At 49.9% G+C, this 18,244-nt stretch overlaps 6 protein-coding genes across 6 annotated transcripts; 2 read left to right on the forward strand and 4 right to left on the reverse strand.

Annotated features, from left to right (window-relative positions):
• Window positions 1-7: 7 nt before the first annotated feature.
• On the reverse strand, window positions 8-3,841 carry N7489_006751 (putative copper resistance-associated P-type ATPase; the record flags this gene model as incomplete). The annotated part of the gene is made up of 1 exon (XM_056712501.1): window positions 8-3,841. One exon carries the CDS (start codon window positions 3,839-3,841, stop codon window positions 8-10), a length of 3,834 nt encoding a protein of 1,277 aa, XP_056566216.1.
• Window positions 3,842-4,841: 1,000 nt separating this feature from the next.
• N7489_006752 (transcription factor TFIIIB subunit BRF1) lies at window positions 4,842-7,061 on the forward strand (the record flags this gene model as incomplete). The annotated part of the gene is made up of 1 exon (XM_056712502.1): window positions 4,842-7,061. The coding sequence occupies one exon, from the start codon at window positions 4,842-4,844 to the stop codon at window positions 7,059-7,061; it is 2,220 nt and encodes a 739-aa protein (XP_056566217.1).
• A 572-nt stretch (window positions 7,062-7,633) lies between these two features.
• N7489_006753 (uncharacterized protein) lies at window positions 7,634-8,305 on the reverse strand (the record flags this gene model as incomplete). The annotated part of the gene is made up of 1 exon (XM_056712503.1): window positions 7,634-8,305. One exon carries the CDS (start codon window positions 8,303-8,305, stop codon window positions 7,634-7,636), a length of 672 nt encoding a protein of 223 aa, XP_056566218.1.
• A 766-nt stretch (window positions 8,306-9,071) lies between these two features.
• On the reverse strand, window positions 9,072-10,175 carry N7489_006754 (uncharacterized protein; the record flags this gene model as incomplete). The annotated part of the gene is made up of 1 exon (XM_056712504.1): window positions 9,072-10,175. One exon carries the CDS (start codon window positions 10,173-10,175, stop codon window positions 9,072-9,074), a length of 1,104 nt encoding a protein of 367 aa, XP_056566219.1.
• Window positions 10,176-11,306: 1,131 nt separating this feature from the next.
• glfB (uncharacterized protein) lies at window positions 11,307-12,679 on the reverse strand (the record flags this gene model as incomplete). Its single annotated transcript, XM_056712505.1, has 4 exons — window positions 11,307-11,675; window positions 11,739-12,370; window positions 12,427-12,494; window positions 12,552-12,679. 4 exons carry the CDS (start codon window positions 12,677-12,679, stop codon window positions 11,307-11,309), a joined length of 1,197 nt encoding a protein of 398 aa, XP_056566220.1.
• Window positions 12,680-15,158: 2,479 nt separating this feature from the next.
• Window positions 15,159-17,021, forward strand: N7489_006756 (protoporphyrinogen/coproporphyrinogen oxidase; the record flags this gene model as incomplete). Its single annotated transcript, XM_056712506.1, has 5 exons — window positions 15,159-15,241; window positions 15,294-15,363; window positions 15,466-15,546; window positions 15,603-15,953; window positions 16,014-17,021. 5 exons carry the CDS (start codon window positions 15,159-15,161, stop codon window positions 17,019-17,021), a joined length of 1,593 nt encoding a protein of 530 aa, XP_056566221.1.
• Between the last annotated feature and the right edge of the window lie 1,223 nt (window positions 17,022-18,244).

Genomic DNA, 18,244 nt, shown 5'->3' on the forward strand with positions numbered 1-18,244 from the left:
ATAATGCCTACTTCTTCCTTCTCACAATCTTCATGATACTTTCTTTGTCAACCCTCAAAGCCAAGCTACTCAACACAACAGAAATACTGCTCAGTGCCATAGCCAGAGCAGCCCACACCGGACTCAGTCTCCAGTGCTCATTGACCATGATCATCTCACCATCAATCGTTTTCTTATGATGGCCACTCACAATAGGATACAGCACACCAGCAGCAACCGGAACCAAACAGAGGTTGTAGATGACCGCCCAGCCGAAGTTCATACGAACCCGATTGAACACGCGGCGACTGAGCAGGACCAGCTGCAAAATAGTGCTGAGATCTGAGTTGAGGAGGATGAAGCTGGCAGAGTTGATAGCGACATCGGAGCCAGATGCCATGGCGATGCTCACGTCTGCTGCTGCCAAAGCGGGTGAGTCGTTCACTCCGTCGCCGACGAAGGCGACAATGGGACGTGGTGTGCTTGAAGTCGGTGAGGTCTCACCATCCGCTGATGTTGCATTTGGCGAACGTTCTTGGATCTGGCGAACGAAGCTGGCTTTCTCCGCTGGCAAAACGTTGGCCATCACTTTGGAGCGCGGGATGCCTAGCATGTCGGCGACGGCATGGGCGGTGGTTTGATTATCGCCAGTGCACATGAAGACATCGACGTGACGCTTTTGAAGCTGAGAGATTACATCGACAGCTTCTGGACGAATCGTGTCTGAGGTGGCGAAGATAATGGCAGGTATGAACTTGGATGATTCAGTGGACGGAGGGTGTACTTGACGGAGCGAGAGGACTGCAGTCGACTTGCCTGCTGACTGGTATTTCGCCAGCAGGTTGGAAACAAAGTACGTGTCGGTTTCGGGTGACACGAGACTCTTGAGAAGACGTTCGTTGCCAATTGCGGCTTCATACTGCTCTTCGTCCTCGGAGCCAGACACAGTAAAAGTTCCTTTCATACCTTGCCCGGAAATCTCAAGAACATCTGAGGACTTGACAGAGGAAGATTGCTGTGTTTTGCAGAATTCAGTAATAGCCTGGGCAATCGGGTGGTTGCTGGTCTCTTCCATTTTCCGAGCCAGAGCCCATGCGACTTTCGCGACTTCTGGGTCACTAGTTAAAATTTCATGGTCAGAAACTTTCAGGCTTCCACCCTCAGTCAATGTGCCTGTCTTGTCAAAGACGATCGCATTCAAACGACTGGCTTCTTGAAAGGCTTCACCGCCACCTTTGACCAGAATACCATGCTTCGCTGCTAGGCCGCCCCCAACGAAAAGGGCCGTAGGGGCCGCAAGGGCCAGGCCGCAGGGACAAGCCACCACAAAGACTGCAACCGCAAATTCCAACGCCCAGAATGTCCAGCCGCCATGTGCGACATCGAGATAATCTGCGGGGAGCACACCAGAATGACCCAGCGCCAACCAAATAATGAAAGTCGAAATGGCGATCAAAGTGATAAGAGGCACGAAATGCGAAGTGAGAAGATCAGCAACTCTTTCAACAGGTGCACGCTTGCTTTGTCCCTCGCGAACCACAGCGATGATTTGGTCAAGCATAGATGAACCACCGAGCTCGGTGATACGGATCCGTACCGGCTGGCCGACGTTAACTGAGCCTGTATAAACCATGTCATCGGCTGTTTTCTTGACTGGTCGTGATTCTCCCGTCAAAGAGCTTTCATCGAATTGGTATGACGCTCTGTCAACGATGACCCCATCTGCAGGAGGCGAGGCGCCATGGGGAATACTGACGACGTCGCCAACCTCCAGGAGGTCAACACTTGTACGCTTCACTCCATCTTCGGAGGTGTCATCAGACAACAGTGCTTCTGAAGGTCGAAGTTTGCCCAGAGATGTGACAGCATCGCCAGTTTTGGCTTTGCTGTAGGCCTCCAGGAATCGACCAGCAAGAATGAACAGAGTCAAGAAAACAACCGAGTCGAAATAGGTCGTGCTATGGGGGCTGGACTTGGTACCCACAACTGCATCAACGATAAGTACCGCCAGGGACGAGACATAGGCCACTGATGTGCCGGCGGAGATTAAAAGGTTCATACTACCAAAACGGTAGAATCTCCGAAGGATCGGCACCCGACTACCAGGCCGCCAAAGTGCATAAATTTCCTTCACAGCCCGGACATGGAACACATCGGTGCCGTAAAACATGACAGGAGTTGTCATTATAAACAGCGCCCATTCGATGCGGCTCACACTGCCAGACCACATAGTTTGCTCCAGATACATTCGAACAGAGTTTTCAGACGAGACAAGAGACATGAATACAATCCCGATGAGGAAAGTCGGGATGGCAGTGATGAATACGAAAAGAAACCGTGCCAACAGACGGCTCCTCTCATGATGCTGGATCGCGCGAGACCGGTCTTCAATGCTGGGCGGGTGGTAGACAATTGCGCGGAAATTGTCATTCGCCGAATTGATTGCTGATATTATTGTGCGAACGGTGACAAGAGGTGGCTGTGGAGTATAGGTGACTTTGAGGATGGGGCTCTTCTCGGAGAGTGCCTCCTCGATGGTGACACCGGGAACCGATTTCACTGCCCCTAAAATAGTTTGTGGGCAATGGTGACAGAACATTCCATCCACTTGTATAGAGATTGTTCTGATCTGAGCAGTGCTGAACTTTTCGGTGCCGACTTTCAATGGGGAGACGCTAGTGACGGTGGCATCGTAGCCAAGGTCTTCAATCTTCTCTATGATTTTATCGAGATTGTCTCGGCCTTCAAATTCCACCCTTCCACTATGGGAAAGCAAGTTCACAGACACATCGCGAATGAAAGGAAGTTCTTCAAGCCCTCGAGTCACCCCTCCGACACAAGAGCCACAGGTCATGCCGGTGATTGCAATCTCACTGACATAGTTTGCTACCAGTTCTGCAGATGCTGGTAGTTTGGGGGCCTGGTTTACTTCTTCAAGAGATGCGTTGAATCCAGCATCATTGATTTGCTCAACAATCTCATCAACATTTCCACGTGGTCCAACATAAATTACTGTTGCGCTGTTTGTGAGAAGGTTGACGGTGGTTTCCTTCACAAACTCAAGCTGTTGGACTTGTGCAGTGATGCTGTTCGCACACGATGCGCAGCTCATCCCTTCAATGCTAATCTGTGCGGTGAACTCATCGGCTGATTCAGCGGACGGACTGGGGATTTCTGCTATGTCTGTGGGTAATCTTGGAGCAGGCACATCGAGTTGAACTTTTGTTTCGGAGGTGGCAAATGAACGGAGACTCTCCTGCACAGCATTCTCCGGAGTTGACTCAAGCTTCGCGGCAGAGATATCTTGTTCATTGTGCCTGCTCAATGGCCGGAAGGGACTCTGTGAGGACTTCTCGTTCAAAGATCCTAGCTCCGTTCGAGAAGAAGAAGGACGAGGAAAAGTCTCCAGTTCTTCCTTCCTGCATGCATCGCAGTTGGCAATATGCCGTTTATGCCTGCTAGTCTGAATTCGCTCTTTTATGTTGGACGAGATGCTAGAAACAGAGGTCCGCGGCGAGGAGAACAGCGTGGAGCCGCGATGGTTCCAGGAAGAGGTGTCGAGTTCCGCGGTGAGCCTTCCTCGTTGGTCAAATGTCGTTACGTATTGTACTTCAAAAGCAGCATGAATCAGCGCGTTGACGAGGTCGGCCGGCCGAACGGCGGTGCTATGGCTCGCACGCACCTCATGCGTCAAAATCGTGACTTCGATATTGTTGACTGTAGGAGTCTCAGAGAGCACTTCAGTGATATACGCAACACATGACGCGCAGTGCACATTCGATACAAAGAAGACACTGGTCTGGGCATCAAAGTCTTGATGGGCTGCCTCCGAATCGGAAGACTTGTTGGGTACTGAAGACATGATTGGGAGATCACTGCGGCGCAAAGACGAGGTATAGCATGTGATAGTGATATATCGATATTTGCAAGCCTCAGCAAAGTCGATACTTCAAATATTTTCCTCACACCAGGTTGCAAACAGGCAGTTGTCGGGATTCAGTGTTTACAGAACGGTCTGGTGTCGAAGGGAAGAGGGACCAGCGGTGATTTATCATATAAAGCAAAATCTGGGAACGGGACTTGATTTGCAATGCGATGTAGTATTTCATTAAGAAAGAAAAGAAAGGAAAATCCTAGAAGTGGGTGGATAAGTTGAAACATGGCGAAGATGCGCCATTTGTGCGCGATTCCTCCAAACCACGCACAAATACCGCATTCCAGCCATCTCAACCATGACCCCTGCGGCCCCTATGTAGTATTCCACTAGTCTCGAGGCTGACAATCAAGAATGAGGCCGGATTCCCGTATTCGACCTGGTAAAAGCAACTCCACGTGCGTGAAGTATCAAGTCTGATGATGCTGTGCAGTAGTGGTCATGGATCATCCGGGAACCTCAGGCACCGAGGCGCGACAGAAAATCAAGATAGTACTAAGCCTAATTGGGCTAGCGTGTCATAAACCAATTAAAGTCACGTGATCAAATAGCCTCTATCGGATCAGCCATTCATGCAATAATAGACAATAGACAAAGAGACAAAGAAAATAACTGAGCAAATTGTTCATTGGTATTTGACTCAACTCTTACTTGCTTCCCAATCGATTCCAGAGATTTATGTCGTATGTTCGAAACCAGCTCTGCGGATTCCTGAATTACATAAGCAGGTTGAATACTTTTTCCTCTCACTTCCACTTTCATCCTTATCGCGATTCTCGTGACAGTCGATAAACCCTTCGCTACTAAAAAAAAAAAGAGAGCTGCGCGACGTCTATTCAAGAAATTCCGAGGCTGTGAGGACTCGGCCTCCATCGAGGGCCCCTGTCTGCATTTAACATCTGACATCTTACTTTTCGCTTCAATCACAATGTCGGCACCCAGATCCGGCGCGCGCCCAATCCCTCCCCGCGGCCCCCGGCCTCCTGTGGGACGACTGGCCAGTCTAAAACCTCCCAACTCTACTCCTATCAATCGTCCAACGGCTATTGGACGTCCTCAACCACCCCGCCCGACAACGCACCCGAAAACATCTAATTGCCCAAACCCAGGATGCCCTGCTCCGCATATTGTCGATGATGGAGGCATGAAGGTCTGTACGGGCTGTGGTACAGTCATCAGCGAGAACAACATCGTTTCTGAAGTCACATTCGGCGAATCCTCGTCCGGTGCAGCTGTTGTGCAGGGTTCTTTCGTCGGAGAAGATCAGACACACGTACGCAGCTATGGTCCGGGTTTCCAGCGCGGTGGCGCTATGGAGAGTCGGGAGATGACCGAACAAAATGGAAACCGGTATATGCTTCAACTTTCTCGGGCTTTGACTATCCCGGAGAGTGCCACCAAAGCCGCCGGCCAGGTCTTTAAACTTGCCGTGGGATTAAACTTTATTCAAGGTCGTCGCACAAAGACGGTAGCTGCGGTCTGCTTGTATATTGCATGCCGTCGCCAAAATGGCAATACCGTCATGCTGATCGATTTTGCCGATGTTCTGATGATCAACGTCTTCAAACTTGGTCGAACATACAAGGCGCTTCTCGATGAACTCCGCCTCGGTGGCAACGTCTTTCTCATGAACCCCATCGACCCCGAAAGTTTGATTTATCGTTTTGCCAAACAGCTCGAATTCGGGCCATCTCTCATGGCGGTAGCTGGTGAGGCAGTCAGGATCGTTCAACGAATGAACCGTGATTGGATGACCACCGGTCGACGCCCAGCTGGTCTCTGTGGTGCCGCACTGATTCTTGCCGCGCGCATGAACAACTTCCGCCGAACTGTACGTGAGGTCGTCTATATTGTCAAAGTGACGGAAACCACCATCAGCCAGCGTCTGAACGAGTTCGGTTCCACCGAGAGTGGTGAATTGACCGTTGACCAATTCCGTTCGGTCCAATTAGAGAACACTCATGATCCCCCGTCCTTCACTCGCGGGCGAGAAGGTCGGAAAAGCCGCGTCAAGAGGTTGCCAGAGACTGCGGCAGAACTCGAAGATGACGACTCTCCCACCGAAAGTGAAGCAGAATCTGTGCAGCCGCCTCGTATAGATGCCGATGGTTTCGCTATTCCCAGTCTCCCTATCGACCCGGCTTTGACTGCAACTAGCCACGGCCGACGTGCATCAGTAATTGCCAAGGCAGTGAATGAAGTCGTTGAAGATATCAAAAACGAGCCGGTTCACTCCAAGGGCAAGGGCAAGCGAGAGCCTACACCAGAACCGTCTGCCGAGCAAGTTGCATCTGAAGCGGCACTAGAAGATGAAATGCGATCTATGCTTGCTCAAGGATCAAATATGATTGAGAGCGTCGGCTCCGAGCAACCGCCACGGCCCACCGTTTCCGACAGCGCTGAAATCGATGCTGCCGAGTTTGAAGATGACCCGGAAGTCGCCAATTGTCTGCTCTTGCCTGCTGAAGTCGAGATTAAGGAGTCAATTTGGGTGACAGAAAACAAGGAGTACCTCCGCGCTCAACAAGCAAAAGCCCTAAAGCGGGCTCTCGAAGAGTCAACCGGAGGAGGTACACCCCGCAAGCCGCGCAAACGCCGTCGTGGCCGCCTTGGCGATGTTACCTATCTGGAGGGTGAGGGCGAAGATGGCCGCAGTTCCCGTGCCTCAACACCGGCTGAGGCGACACGTCGTATGCTCGAGCGCCGAGGTTACAGTAAGAAGATTAACTACTCTCTCCTGGACACCTTGTACGGCGGCGAAGGGGGAGACGCAAAGGCACAAAGCGTGAGCCGGAGCCAAAGCCGCAGCCAAAGCGTCGTCTCAAGACGCAGCGCCAGCATCGAGCCGGAAGCAGCCTCACGATCCCGGCGTGCAACCCCATCAGATGCCAAGTTCGATGCCAAATTTGTCCGTCCTAGCTCCACCGCGCCACTGCCTACTCCGCCGTCCACCGCTCCAATCACCACTCTGGACGCGAAGCCAGCTATGGCCAAGGATGGCGTGGATAAGATCGAGGCACATCCCGAGGAAGACGAGGAGGAGGATGAGGAGGACGATTATGATGACTACGAGAAGGATGATGGCGTGGACGATGCATTTGCCGGCAATTACGAAAGTGACTATGATTATGGCGATGATGACGACTGAGGAATCTGACCTCGGAAGTACTCTTGCATTTGCCATGTCCTTTCAGTGCCAGGTGGATTTGGAGTTATTGGGATGCGATTTCCACTTGCTTTCTTTGCTCTTCTGTTTTTACAGCCTTCGAGATGATACCATGTCTTTTACCCACACGAGCGTTCGGGTGTCCGAATTGAATTATCATATTAATATCTCACGTTCGCAATGGCGCTTTGCTCGGTTGCATCGATATACTCTAAGCAAAGCACTCGCTAAGCCTGTGTATCATCAAGCCCCTGGATCACTAACTATAATGATCATTATACCACGCCTCCATCTTCCATCTACTTTACTCTTCCCCTATTTCATGGTCACCCCTAAGCAAGTACATATATTGTCTGGATGGTCAACTGTACCACCACTCCACCATATCCATGATTGAAACCATAGAAAACAATCGCAATAACAAGGAATAGCAACAATCGAATCTCATTTTCAAACTAGTTTTCAATCACCAAGGAGCCATTTGAGGCAAGACCTCACAAGGAATCCAAAATCAAACGTTCCAGCGATGAGGCAATGATACATTGCACACAGGATCAAGTGTAATAAAGTCGGCAGAGCTGGCGGTAGTCCTTCGAGGGGATATAGGGAACCTGGCCACACCTCCAACGAGAAACCCAGTCATCACAGATATCGAGTATCCGCGTGCGATTACTATTCCAGCCATACATAACACGAGCCCTGATGTTGAACACACGGATCATCTCCTTAGCAACGTCCGATAGTTCATTGTGGCTCCCACAGTCAACTCCCCAATGGAGACCATAGCGGTCGAGAAAGACCGCCTTCCACCGGTCAGCCGTCGCCGGGTCGGTCTTTTCTTTGGAAATGATAGTCCGGATGTCGGCGCGAATGTCTCCTTCGTAGGAGGTATCGTTCGGACCACGTTCTGTCGGGGAAGGAGCTTTGCACCATGCATTCAGGACAATTTCACGTTGAATGCGAGTTTCCTCTCTCGTACTCCGTTTCTTCTGCGTTAGGGTTCCGATGACTCTTTCAATGCTTTCCAGTCTTTGGACAAGGCGGTTATACCGATCATCTTGCTCGGTCGGATTTTCCTGCCCGATGTCGCTGGGTTTCGTGGATTCTTTAACTCTTTTGCGAATGCTGAGCTCTCTGGATTTGCTGTCTTCCTCCTCGGTCTCACTCAGTTTGTCAATCCCATCGGGATTCTTAACATTGACCAAAGCGAAAGGCTCTTGCTCCATGGTGGGTAGGCTCTTATGAGCTCACTTTGGTGGTTCTTTAGTGCGGTGGGTATTAGAGATAATATTGTGGATGTGTAAAAGAACAGTGCAAAGGGACTGTATAAGCAGATCAGTATAAGAACATCTAACCAGATCAGTATAAGAACAGAGATGAGAAAGCTTACTGCATACTGACGCCTTGATTTCTTGAGATGAGGAAATCTGATATAAGATCTTAACCCATGCCAGGAGTTCGGGAAATCCTTGGTTCGTTAAAAGCACAAGAGGAAAAGCGGTTGATGTTTCTTGAGTGCTTTTTAAGCTGTTGCAGTCTATACCACGTGGTCAGTCAAGCTACGTTACCCAAAACCCGAAATGATTTTAATCTTTTTTTGATAAATGAGATAGATAGTCGTAGATAAATAACGTCGTCAAAAGCATACAGCAAACACTTTGAAAAAAAAAAAAAAAACTCCAAGATTACGACGCCGGCCATTTCCCATAAAAGAGAGGAAAGCAAACCACCCAAAACCATCAAACCTTCCACTAGGCGAGAATCGAATTGGGCCAGACTGGGTCAGTCAGGCGCGTGAGTCTCATAAATAAATAAGCAATACCAAAGAAAATTTGAAAAAATCGAAGGGAAGAAATATGATAGAACAGCCGGAAAGAAGTTCGAAGTCGATCGCGCGGATTGGTTGGACGTCGAGTCATCATGGTGGTTCGGATCGATCGATGCTGTCAGATCGCACGGGATTGAAGGGAATCGAATACGTTTTGGGAGAAGTTACGAGTCAATCTCCATCCCGGTTTCCGCGCCTCCGCTCAGTTCGTCGAGGCTTGATGCTTGCGGGTTGTTGGACAAGGCTTGTTGGAGAAGTGGCACGCCAGTGTCCATGGAGTTGAAGGAGAGGGGTTGTGCGCTAGGTCGGTCGGTAGCTCCAAGGGGAGCAGGGCTCTCGAATATTATGGGAGAGCTACGGAGATTTTGAAGACAGGCTTCCCAAGAGGAGGCAACGAGCTGGCCTTGCGTGAGGTCTTCGGTGAAGAGGTAAAAGGCGGGCGAGGATCCAGAAGTTGGAGTGGCAGCCACAAGATAGGCGTTCAGACCGCGGCTTTTCATGAGCATCTGGGAGTCGTGTAGGTGGGCCGAGTATTGGTTATCGATATACTTGGTCCAGCCACGAACAGCAGGAGCCATGTCATCGTCGGTGTTGACACGTTGCCAGCCGATACCCAGGAGACGAGTGGCATCATCTACTAGAGGCTCGGCGGGCGGAACAGGCCCCGCATTGAGAGTGCGATGCTGATCATTGGAGCTGGGGTCGTCCAGGCGTTGGCGGATCGAGGACAACGCAATATCGTCCAGACCTGGTGCAGATTTATCAAGGCGCTGGGATTTGCGGCTTACATCCGTAGCATCAGAAAGCAGCGCGTTCGATCGTGAGGAAACAGGTGCAGCGGCAGCCTGTTGCGCCTCAGCCTCTTGTTCGTACCATGTGCCAGTCTGGCTCTCGGCAGAGATCGCAAGGCCAGTCTGTGGGTTTAAAAGGACCATGCCTTCGCCGTAGATGGGCTTGACCTTGGGAGCCGGCGGCGTCTGGTGCTTTAGGGGAGCGCTGGGAGCAACGGCCTCTTCAAAAGTGGCCTCATCACGGGACCTTTTGCGAGAGGGCTTGGGAACCGCAGGAGCAGGCGAGAAATTGAAGCTCGAGGGGTTAGACTGTGCAGAGCTATTGTTGGCAAAGACAGTGCTGGAACTTGCCGGATAGCCGTTGAAACTTCCAGGAGAATCGAGGAAAGAGGTCTGGGACGAGAACTGAGCGAAGGCGTGTTCCCGGGGAGGAGAGAGGACCGTGGCCGGGCCGTCCGAGAGGCGATTAAGAATCATTGGACACATTTTCGCTCGAAATTGTCTTGGTTATGAGACAAGGGGAACTGTCCTGTTAGATTAGGTGAGCAAGACACAAGAAGCTTCAACCACCTGTGGAGAGACGGAAGTAAGACGGAAATGTAAAAAAAGGTGGAAGATGTCTCGGCAAAAAAAAAGCAAGAAGAATATATAGAGAGAGGGAGGAAGGGTGGGATTGAAAGAAAAGAGAAAGAATTGGGAGGAGGAAAATGGGGGAAATGGGGGGAAAGGAACAAAGTAGAGCGAGGTAAGAGTAAGGGTAAGAGCGTGAGACAGCAAAGAACGATCTGAAGAAGTGGATGAATCGATGCGCGAAATGCGGAGGTACCAGGCCATACGGTAATATACCACCAAAAGGCAGCTAGCCGATCAACCGTAACGGTATTGATACATGCACCATTAACGGGTACCATTGGCTTATGCAGCCAAGACGTCCTAGGTGGAGTCAGGTTGGATGGGTCCAGCCCAGACACGATTGGCCTATGAACTGGGCGGACGTGTGGCCCGCGAGAATTCCATCACGTGAAATTTACAAGTCACGTGTTAACAGAGGAAATCACGGGAATTGAAATGAGGTCATCAAAGGTTCAACCTTGAAGTCTATTGGGATACTATAAAGACACGAATGAAAAAAAAAAAAAAATGAAAAAAAAACAACCACGCGCGACCACAAGATCAGGTCCAAAGCAATCCGACACCAGAGCTCGTGCAAGTCTAACATCAATCAAAATTGAATGTCGTAGGAGGAAAAAAAAGAAAAGAAAAGAAAAAAGTACACCGCCAGCAACAACACTTTCATGTCACTGTATACATCACAAAAATGCGGCTGAAAAAAAGTAAGATTGGTAATGAAACAGCCAAAAAAAAAAAAGAGCCCCTCCGTTTTCAACTGCATCGTAGGGGCCCATAAAGACAAAAGCATGAGCAGCAGTATCTCTGTGTTACCGAGACGGGAGGAAACGGATACCGCTACACGTCTACACTCATCCAGCCACGCTCTCATTCTAGCCAACTCAATCCGGGAATGACGATTGTGGCTTCGAGTACTGGGTGAAGTGTTTTGCGTTCCAATTGATAAGAGACGAAGAGCCGAGGGTCTGATAAGTGCATTTAAGCATTACCAGCAGTGGCACCACCGAGGTAGCCCTTGACACGGTCAACGGAGTCATTGGCATAACTGGGAGCCATAGAGCCAACAAAGAGGAAGAACATAAGAGCGGCAGCACCAAAGACGACAAACTTGCGCTGTGCGGGGCGGTTGTTCCCATACTCAGCCCAGGCACGGCCGGCGGAGGAAGTGTACTCGCGCATCTTGTCACCACCGAGCTTGTACCAGACAAGACCCATCAGAGCAATGGAGTAACCGAAGAACTGGAGGCCAGTGACGGGAGTCTGCCACAGGAGCATGGAGGCAGCGACCAACAGGATATCCTTGAGGACACCGCACAAAGTCATGACCAGGGATGAGGTCTTGCCAATCTGTAGAGAGTGTTAGCAACGTTTCCCTTGGGATCGAGACCAGAATCCTAAAATATCACTTACCAGGAAAACGACCGAGACGTTGAGCAGGAAAGCCACAACGGCATTGAGAACCAGAAGCCAAATACCAACGGAGTAAACATGGTCCATGGTGACGTGGGGGATTTCCAAGAACAGAGCAACAGCACCGTTCATAACAGCACAGATGGGGGCAAAGTAGTACAGAGACACCATGGGGTCCATCTTGAAGTCGGCGGAGCTGAGCAGACCCTGCACCATGACCAGACGGGTGGCCTCGAAAACGATACCACCAATCTGGAACAGGAAACCGACCATGTTGAACTTGATCTCACCGAAGGAGGCAATGACCACACCAATCACAATGATGGAGACGTTGGCCAGGACCTTCATGTTGGCCGGAGCCATACCCATACCCCAGGTTGCGAGGAGAACAGCCACAGGGGTGGTGGCCTTGAGCATTTGGATGAAGGCGACGCTGAGGTAGAGGTAGGTCATATTACCGCAGATCAAACTCAGACTGAACATTATACCGATAGGGACAATAGCGCGGAGGTAAACGCGGCCGGTCATCTTGACCTTCTTGCGGCCGTCGAGGATAGTAGTGGTGCGAGCGAGGATTTGGGTCATGATGGTAGCAAAGGACAAATGCCATGTTGTGAGGATAATGGGGAAACCTATTGACAGTGTGTTAATGCCCATTTCCTCGCATTGTATCTCCGATCTGACTCACGGAAGTTGGCGTAGTCGAGGAGGTACTTGTTGAACAGGATAACAGTGGAACTCAAAGTAATCCATGCACTATCAAGGTATTAGCAATCGTGTACGGTCTATCTGGTTTCATTCGATGTTGCTCACGTCACATAAACCGCGGGGTGGAATGTAGTGCTAGGCTGCTCTGTCTTCTCCGCTGCGGGGTTGACAGTAGGCAGAGACTGCTCCCGGGGAGTCTCGCCAGAGGCACGAACCTTCTCGCCGTCGCTCATTGTGAAATTTCGAGATTGTTCGGATAAGAAGCGCTTAAATTCAAAAGGTCGTGGCCGGGACAGGCTTCCTTGACTAAATGCGGAGGAAGCCACGGAGAAAAGTGGGCAAGATAAGGGAAATTAGAAGGAAATGATCACTAAAAAGGCTCCGGAGGTTAACGAGTGCGACAGGAGGACCAAAAAAAAAGCGACGATAAAAACGAGCGTGGATGAAGAAATGATGATGAAGGTTGAAGGGATGGAATGGGGTACGTACTCCGGGAGTAATTTTTTTCGGCACCAAACATTAACTTCAATTTGGGGGTTTGAAAGGGAAATTAAGAGAAGAAAAGCAGCGATTGTCCAGAAAATAGAACAAGAGCCCAGACACAAAAACAGCACAACAGGAACAGAAGTCAGAAAAAAAGATCCACTCGGCCGCAAACAGTAACTGAGAGGAGAGGCTGTTGTACGGAGATGCACATGTGGACATGTATTGAAATTTAGTATGTGAAATTACTGTTACATTCGGTACATCTCCGCTAAGGCCACCTGTACACTTCGCTCATGCTTTCGTCTTATCATTTTGTCTTGTTATCTTACGTAGTCTCGTTTGGATACCAGTTATACCAGAACCAATACAATTGTACTTTACTAGCTCTTAAGTTTTAATTTTAAGAGGCCTGGCCAAAACGTCCATGGGTTTGCTCGTGGCGAGAGTCTCCCCTTTGAAAAGATTCACCAATAACCTTGGAAGATCAAGTCGTGGATCCACAGGGCTGTCCCCCAAGTCAATCTTATCCTTAATTGCAATCATATTTCAATCGTACTCCGTACTCCGTACACATATCTATATCTATATCTAGGTATCTCGGATATCGACGAAAACATTAGCATCGGAATGTCCTAAATCAACCGGTTTGAAATAGAAAACCAAAGCAGCGCAGATCCAAATTAATAGTACGGGCATTACGCAAGCAGCTGTTAGCCAAGGCCCACCGGAACCCGCCTTCAGTGACCCTATGGTCCATCCGGTCCCTTACGGGTGGGGAATGCGGCGATCCGTCCTCTGAAGGCTGTGTTGACGCAATCAGGGGACTTCCCAGCCCCCCACAAGTATATTATGCTTGGACCAGTGGTGGTGGGGGGAAGGCAAGACCCCTAAGCTTTTGGTATTAACGGAAGTTGGTGTTTCAAGAGGCAATTGGTAGTATTCTCCGGTCATTCGAGAAGTTTGTCCCTTACGGTGGCGATCAGTAAGATCGGTTACTTGCGCGGAGAGATCCTCGCTGTATTACTCCCTTGGGAGTGACAATCAGTGGAACCAGATGCCACTGCCCAGAAGTTTCGCAAATCCCGTTCTCTCCTCGAGACCGCCAGATGGGACGATCAACACTGCGGATGTTGCTCCGGGAAGATTCAAGCTGTTTGCCTTTCACCCTGTCCTATTATATTAGCTATTGGGTGCATGTGATACGCATGGATACTGTATGTATGATATACAATGTGTGTCGTGTATATCGTTGTACGATATATACAAACACAGAATCGATGTAGATGAAACTTGGATCACCATCTCTAACAAAATCGAGGATAGGCTCATTTGTTGCAGAGTCACCTTTGATGGAGGTCCACACAAACTACGGAGTACCGAGACAATATTGTGTACTAATTTAACCATAGCCAACAATGTGCCAATGCATACATCGGTGGCGTTTTTAGCTTGACCGCAGTCGAGATTCAATGGGTTGCCCCTATCCATATCACCCCTTTTTCCTCTCTCTTTTGATTCTTCCAGAATAATTTTCCGAGATGGGGACTGATTATGATAACGGGCATTCCAGAAGGGAGACCCTGAATGTTATCCAATACCCGCCAAGGGAATTCTAATCTCAACTCACCCGCATGCGAAAGGTGAATGCAGATTGCATGCACCTCAGGTCCCTGCTTTTGGAGGTACCCTGATAAGCTCAAAATCCATAACGGTGTTGCACTGGATGTGATATGTTCATTGTTGACCAGGGTCCTTATTTACGGTGTGATGAGATAAGATTGCCTTACGCGTTCTTTTGCTCTGTAGTTATCCCCAAGATTGAGCCCTGGAGCACTGCCTCCCCCTGAGAGTACCTTAATGTAATTGCAATTGAGCTTGTCAATGTGATAGGACCTAGTTATTCTGTGGTTTGAGGTTAAGAAAAAGGGAAAAATCAAATCAAATCAAAAAAAAAAAAAAAGGAAATTAAGCCCAAATCCAACAAATCCAACAAACCCATAAAACCCATAAAACCCATATCAATACGAATCAGTAAAGCTGAAACAGGCACGTCGTCTCCACCGGATCCGTTCAACCCACAAAACCAGGTGCGTCTAGATACCCTTAGCTTGGCTGGTCACGTTGTCCTCCCACTTCCCCTTCTTCTTTGGTTCCTCCGCTTCCTTGCCCTTTATTATCCCTCCGTTCCCCTCCTAATATTCTGCAGATTCCTGCAGCTGTGCTTCTATGCTGAACGTCGCCCGCAAGACATTCAAACGAGTCCCCAGCTTTCAGGACCTCCTACAAGGCAGAATGACCCACCCCGACATGTAAGAACTTCCACACCTTGACATCCATCATCTCCTAACAATTGCTTCACAGTTCTGTTGACGTTCTCGTCATTGGTGCTGGCCCAACTGGTTTGGGTGCCGCCAAACGTTTGAACCAGATTGTAAGTCTTTGTGCCCTGGAATATTTACTGTGTCGGAGAGGGGCACCAAAAAAAAAAGGGGGAGGGGTATCCCGGGAATCAAAAAGCTAATTGAGTGTACAGAATGGCCCCTCGTGGATGATTATCGACTCTAACGAGACCCCTGGTGGTTTGGCTTCCACTGATGTTACCCCCGAAGGTTTCGTAAGTTGCGATTTGGTCTCAATTGTCAATGTTTACACCGCTAATCTAGTTCACAGCTTTACGATGTCGGCGGTCACGTTATCTTCTCCCACTACAAGTACTTCGATGACTGCATCGACGAGGCCCTCCCCAAGGAGGAGGATTGGTACACCCACGAGCGTATCTCCTACGTTCGCTGCCAGGAGCAATGGGTCCCCTACCCCTTCCAGAACAACATCTCCATGCTGCCCAAGGAGGAGCAGGTGAAGTGCATTGACGGCATGATTGATGCTGCTCTCGAGGCCCGTGTTTCCAACACCAAGCCCAAGGACTTCGATGAGTGGATCGTCCGCATGATGGGTACTGGTATTGCCGACCTCTTCATGAGACCCTACAACTACAAGGTCTGGGCCGTTCCCACCACCAAGGTAAGTTTGACTTCTTTTTTCCCCTAGAAAACAGAAACAATGCTGATCAATTATGTTTAGATGCAATGCGCTTGGCTCGGTGAGCGTGTCGCTGCCCCCAATGTCAAGGCTGTGACCACCAACGTCATCCTCAACAAGACCGCCGGTAACTGGGGTCCCAACGCTACTTTCCGTTTCCCCGCCCGCGATGGTACCGGTGGTATCTGGATTGCTGTTGCCAACACTATCCCCAAGGAGAACACCCGCTACGGCCCCAAGAACAAGGTCGAGAAGGTCAACGCCTACAACAAGACCGTCACCCTCGCCGATGGCACCACCATTGGTTACGGAAAGCTGGTCTCCACCATGGCCGTCGACTACCTCGCCGAGGCTATGAACGATACCGAGCTCATGCCCCTCACCAAGCAGCTCTTCTACTCCTCCACCCACGTCATCGGTGTTGGTATCCGTGGTGCCCGTCCCGACCGCATCGGCGACAAGTGCTGGCTGTACTTCCCCGAGAATGACTGCCCATTCTACCGTGCCACCATCTTCTCGAACTACTCCCCCCACAATCAGCCCGAGGCCTCCAAGAAGTTGCCCACCATTCAGCTCGCCGACGGCTCCAAGCCTAAGAGCACCGAGCCTCAGGAGGGTCCCTACTGGTCCGTCATGTTGGAGGTTTCCGAATCATCTATGAAGCCCGTCAACAACGAGACCCTTCTTGCCGAGTCTATCCAGGGTCTCGTCAACACCCAGATGCTCCAGCCCGGTGATGAGATTGTCTCCACCTACCACCGCCGCTTCGACCACGGTTACCCTACCCCCACCCTGGAGCGTGAGGGTGCTCTCACCCAGATTCTCCCCAAGCTCCAGGAGAAGGGTATCTGGTCCCGTGGCCGCTTCGGCAGCTGGCGCTACGAGGTCGGCAACCAGGACCACTCCTTCATGCTCGGTGTCGAGGCTGTTGACAACATTGTCAACGGTGCTGTTGAGTTGACCCTCAACTACCCCGACTTCGTTAACGGTCGCCAGAACACCGAGCGCCGCTTGGTTGACGGTGCCCAGATTTTCGCCAAGAAGCAGTAGATAATTCCCCCTTATTTCTTTTTAACTTGTCCCACCATTCTTGTCTGAAGTGAAGGGTTCTTTTTTTTTTTCCTCTCCATTATTTTGATACAATTGAAACGAGCTCATACCGTCATGGAAAAACTATACACGACAGAGCATTTGAAGCGGCATCTGGAAGACGATCAATCCTTGTTGGCGTTTTATCTTGTTACTTAACACCATCCAACCCTCTTCACCTTATCATCTACCTATTCCCTCTTCCATTAGCTGGGAGTCGGGACTCGCTCTTGATACACTTTTTTAGACTGCCTTGACATGTGCGATTGCTCATTTTAATTTCATTTAGTTGACTGATGAACTACTTACCATTCCAAGTAAAAAGCACTTTTCGATAATCTAACACGTGACTATTCTACGTGACCCATGCCACACCCCCCAGCCTCAGGCTCCTCACCAGAAGTTCTGGATAATCCAGTCAAGCCATTCGAGGGATAACCTTGGAAATATCACAGCTAAGCAGATCTCGCCCTATATGGGTTGAGTGCTTCGTGGCATTCCCATCCAACCTCGACACCCCACCAATACCATTGCCCCCTCCAGTTACACTCGCCACAAATGCAGATCACCAACCAGACAATCGACTAACCCACACACACCGCAAGAGCCTCCCTATCCGAGCCATGCCCATTCATGAACCCAGAAACCCAAACCCCTTGAATCACAGACCCCTGGATCCAACCCGGGCATTCTACCAGCAAACGCTGTCTCAGCATCAACCACACACGGAAATTTCCCGGAACACAAGGCAGTTCAAGGTTATTCTACGCGGTGGCGTAGTGGATACACTCGCAGAGAACGGGTCTACCGTGAACCAATCGTATCGAGGATCGAACATGTACAATCCAAGCGGCATTTCCTGCAGGCAAAAGCAAAAAAAAAAAAAAAAAAAAAAGGATCCGAGTAAGCCCAAGTGCATATAATCAATGCGGAGTGACGTAGGGCGGGGAGTTCACACCATTCTCGTAGTAAGATGTGTTCAATGGTGAAAGGGCACTGCCATGGCCGCGTCAGATTTGGAGGCAGCCAGGTTTGTGGTTCTTCTCCACTGAACTATTGATAGATTTGGGTTGCCGATATCGTTGTTTCAGATATGAATTGTTTACTGATATTCTAGATCGCTTCTTTTGCATTTTAACATGAGACATTGTAGTCTGGGCCAAGGCTTGGGGAGTTATTTTTGA

The sequence above is a fragment of the Penicillium chrysogenum genome (assembly GCF_028827035.1).
Source record: "Penicillium chrysogenum strain IBT 35668 chromosome Unknown utg000004l_segment0_segment0, whole genome shotgun sequence".
Classification (NCBI taxonomy): domain Eukaryota; kingdom Fungi; phylum Ascomycota; class Eurotiomycetes; order Eurotiales; family Aspergillaceae; genus Penicillium; species Penicillium chrysogenum.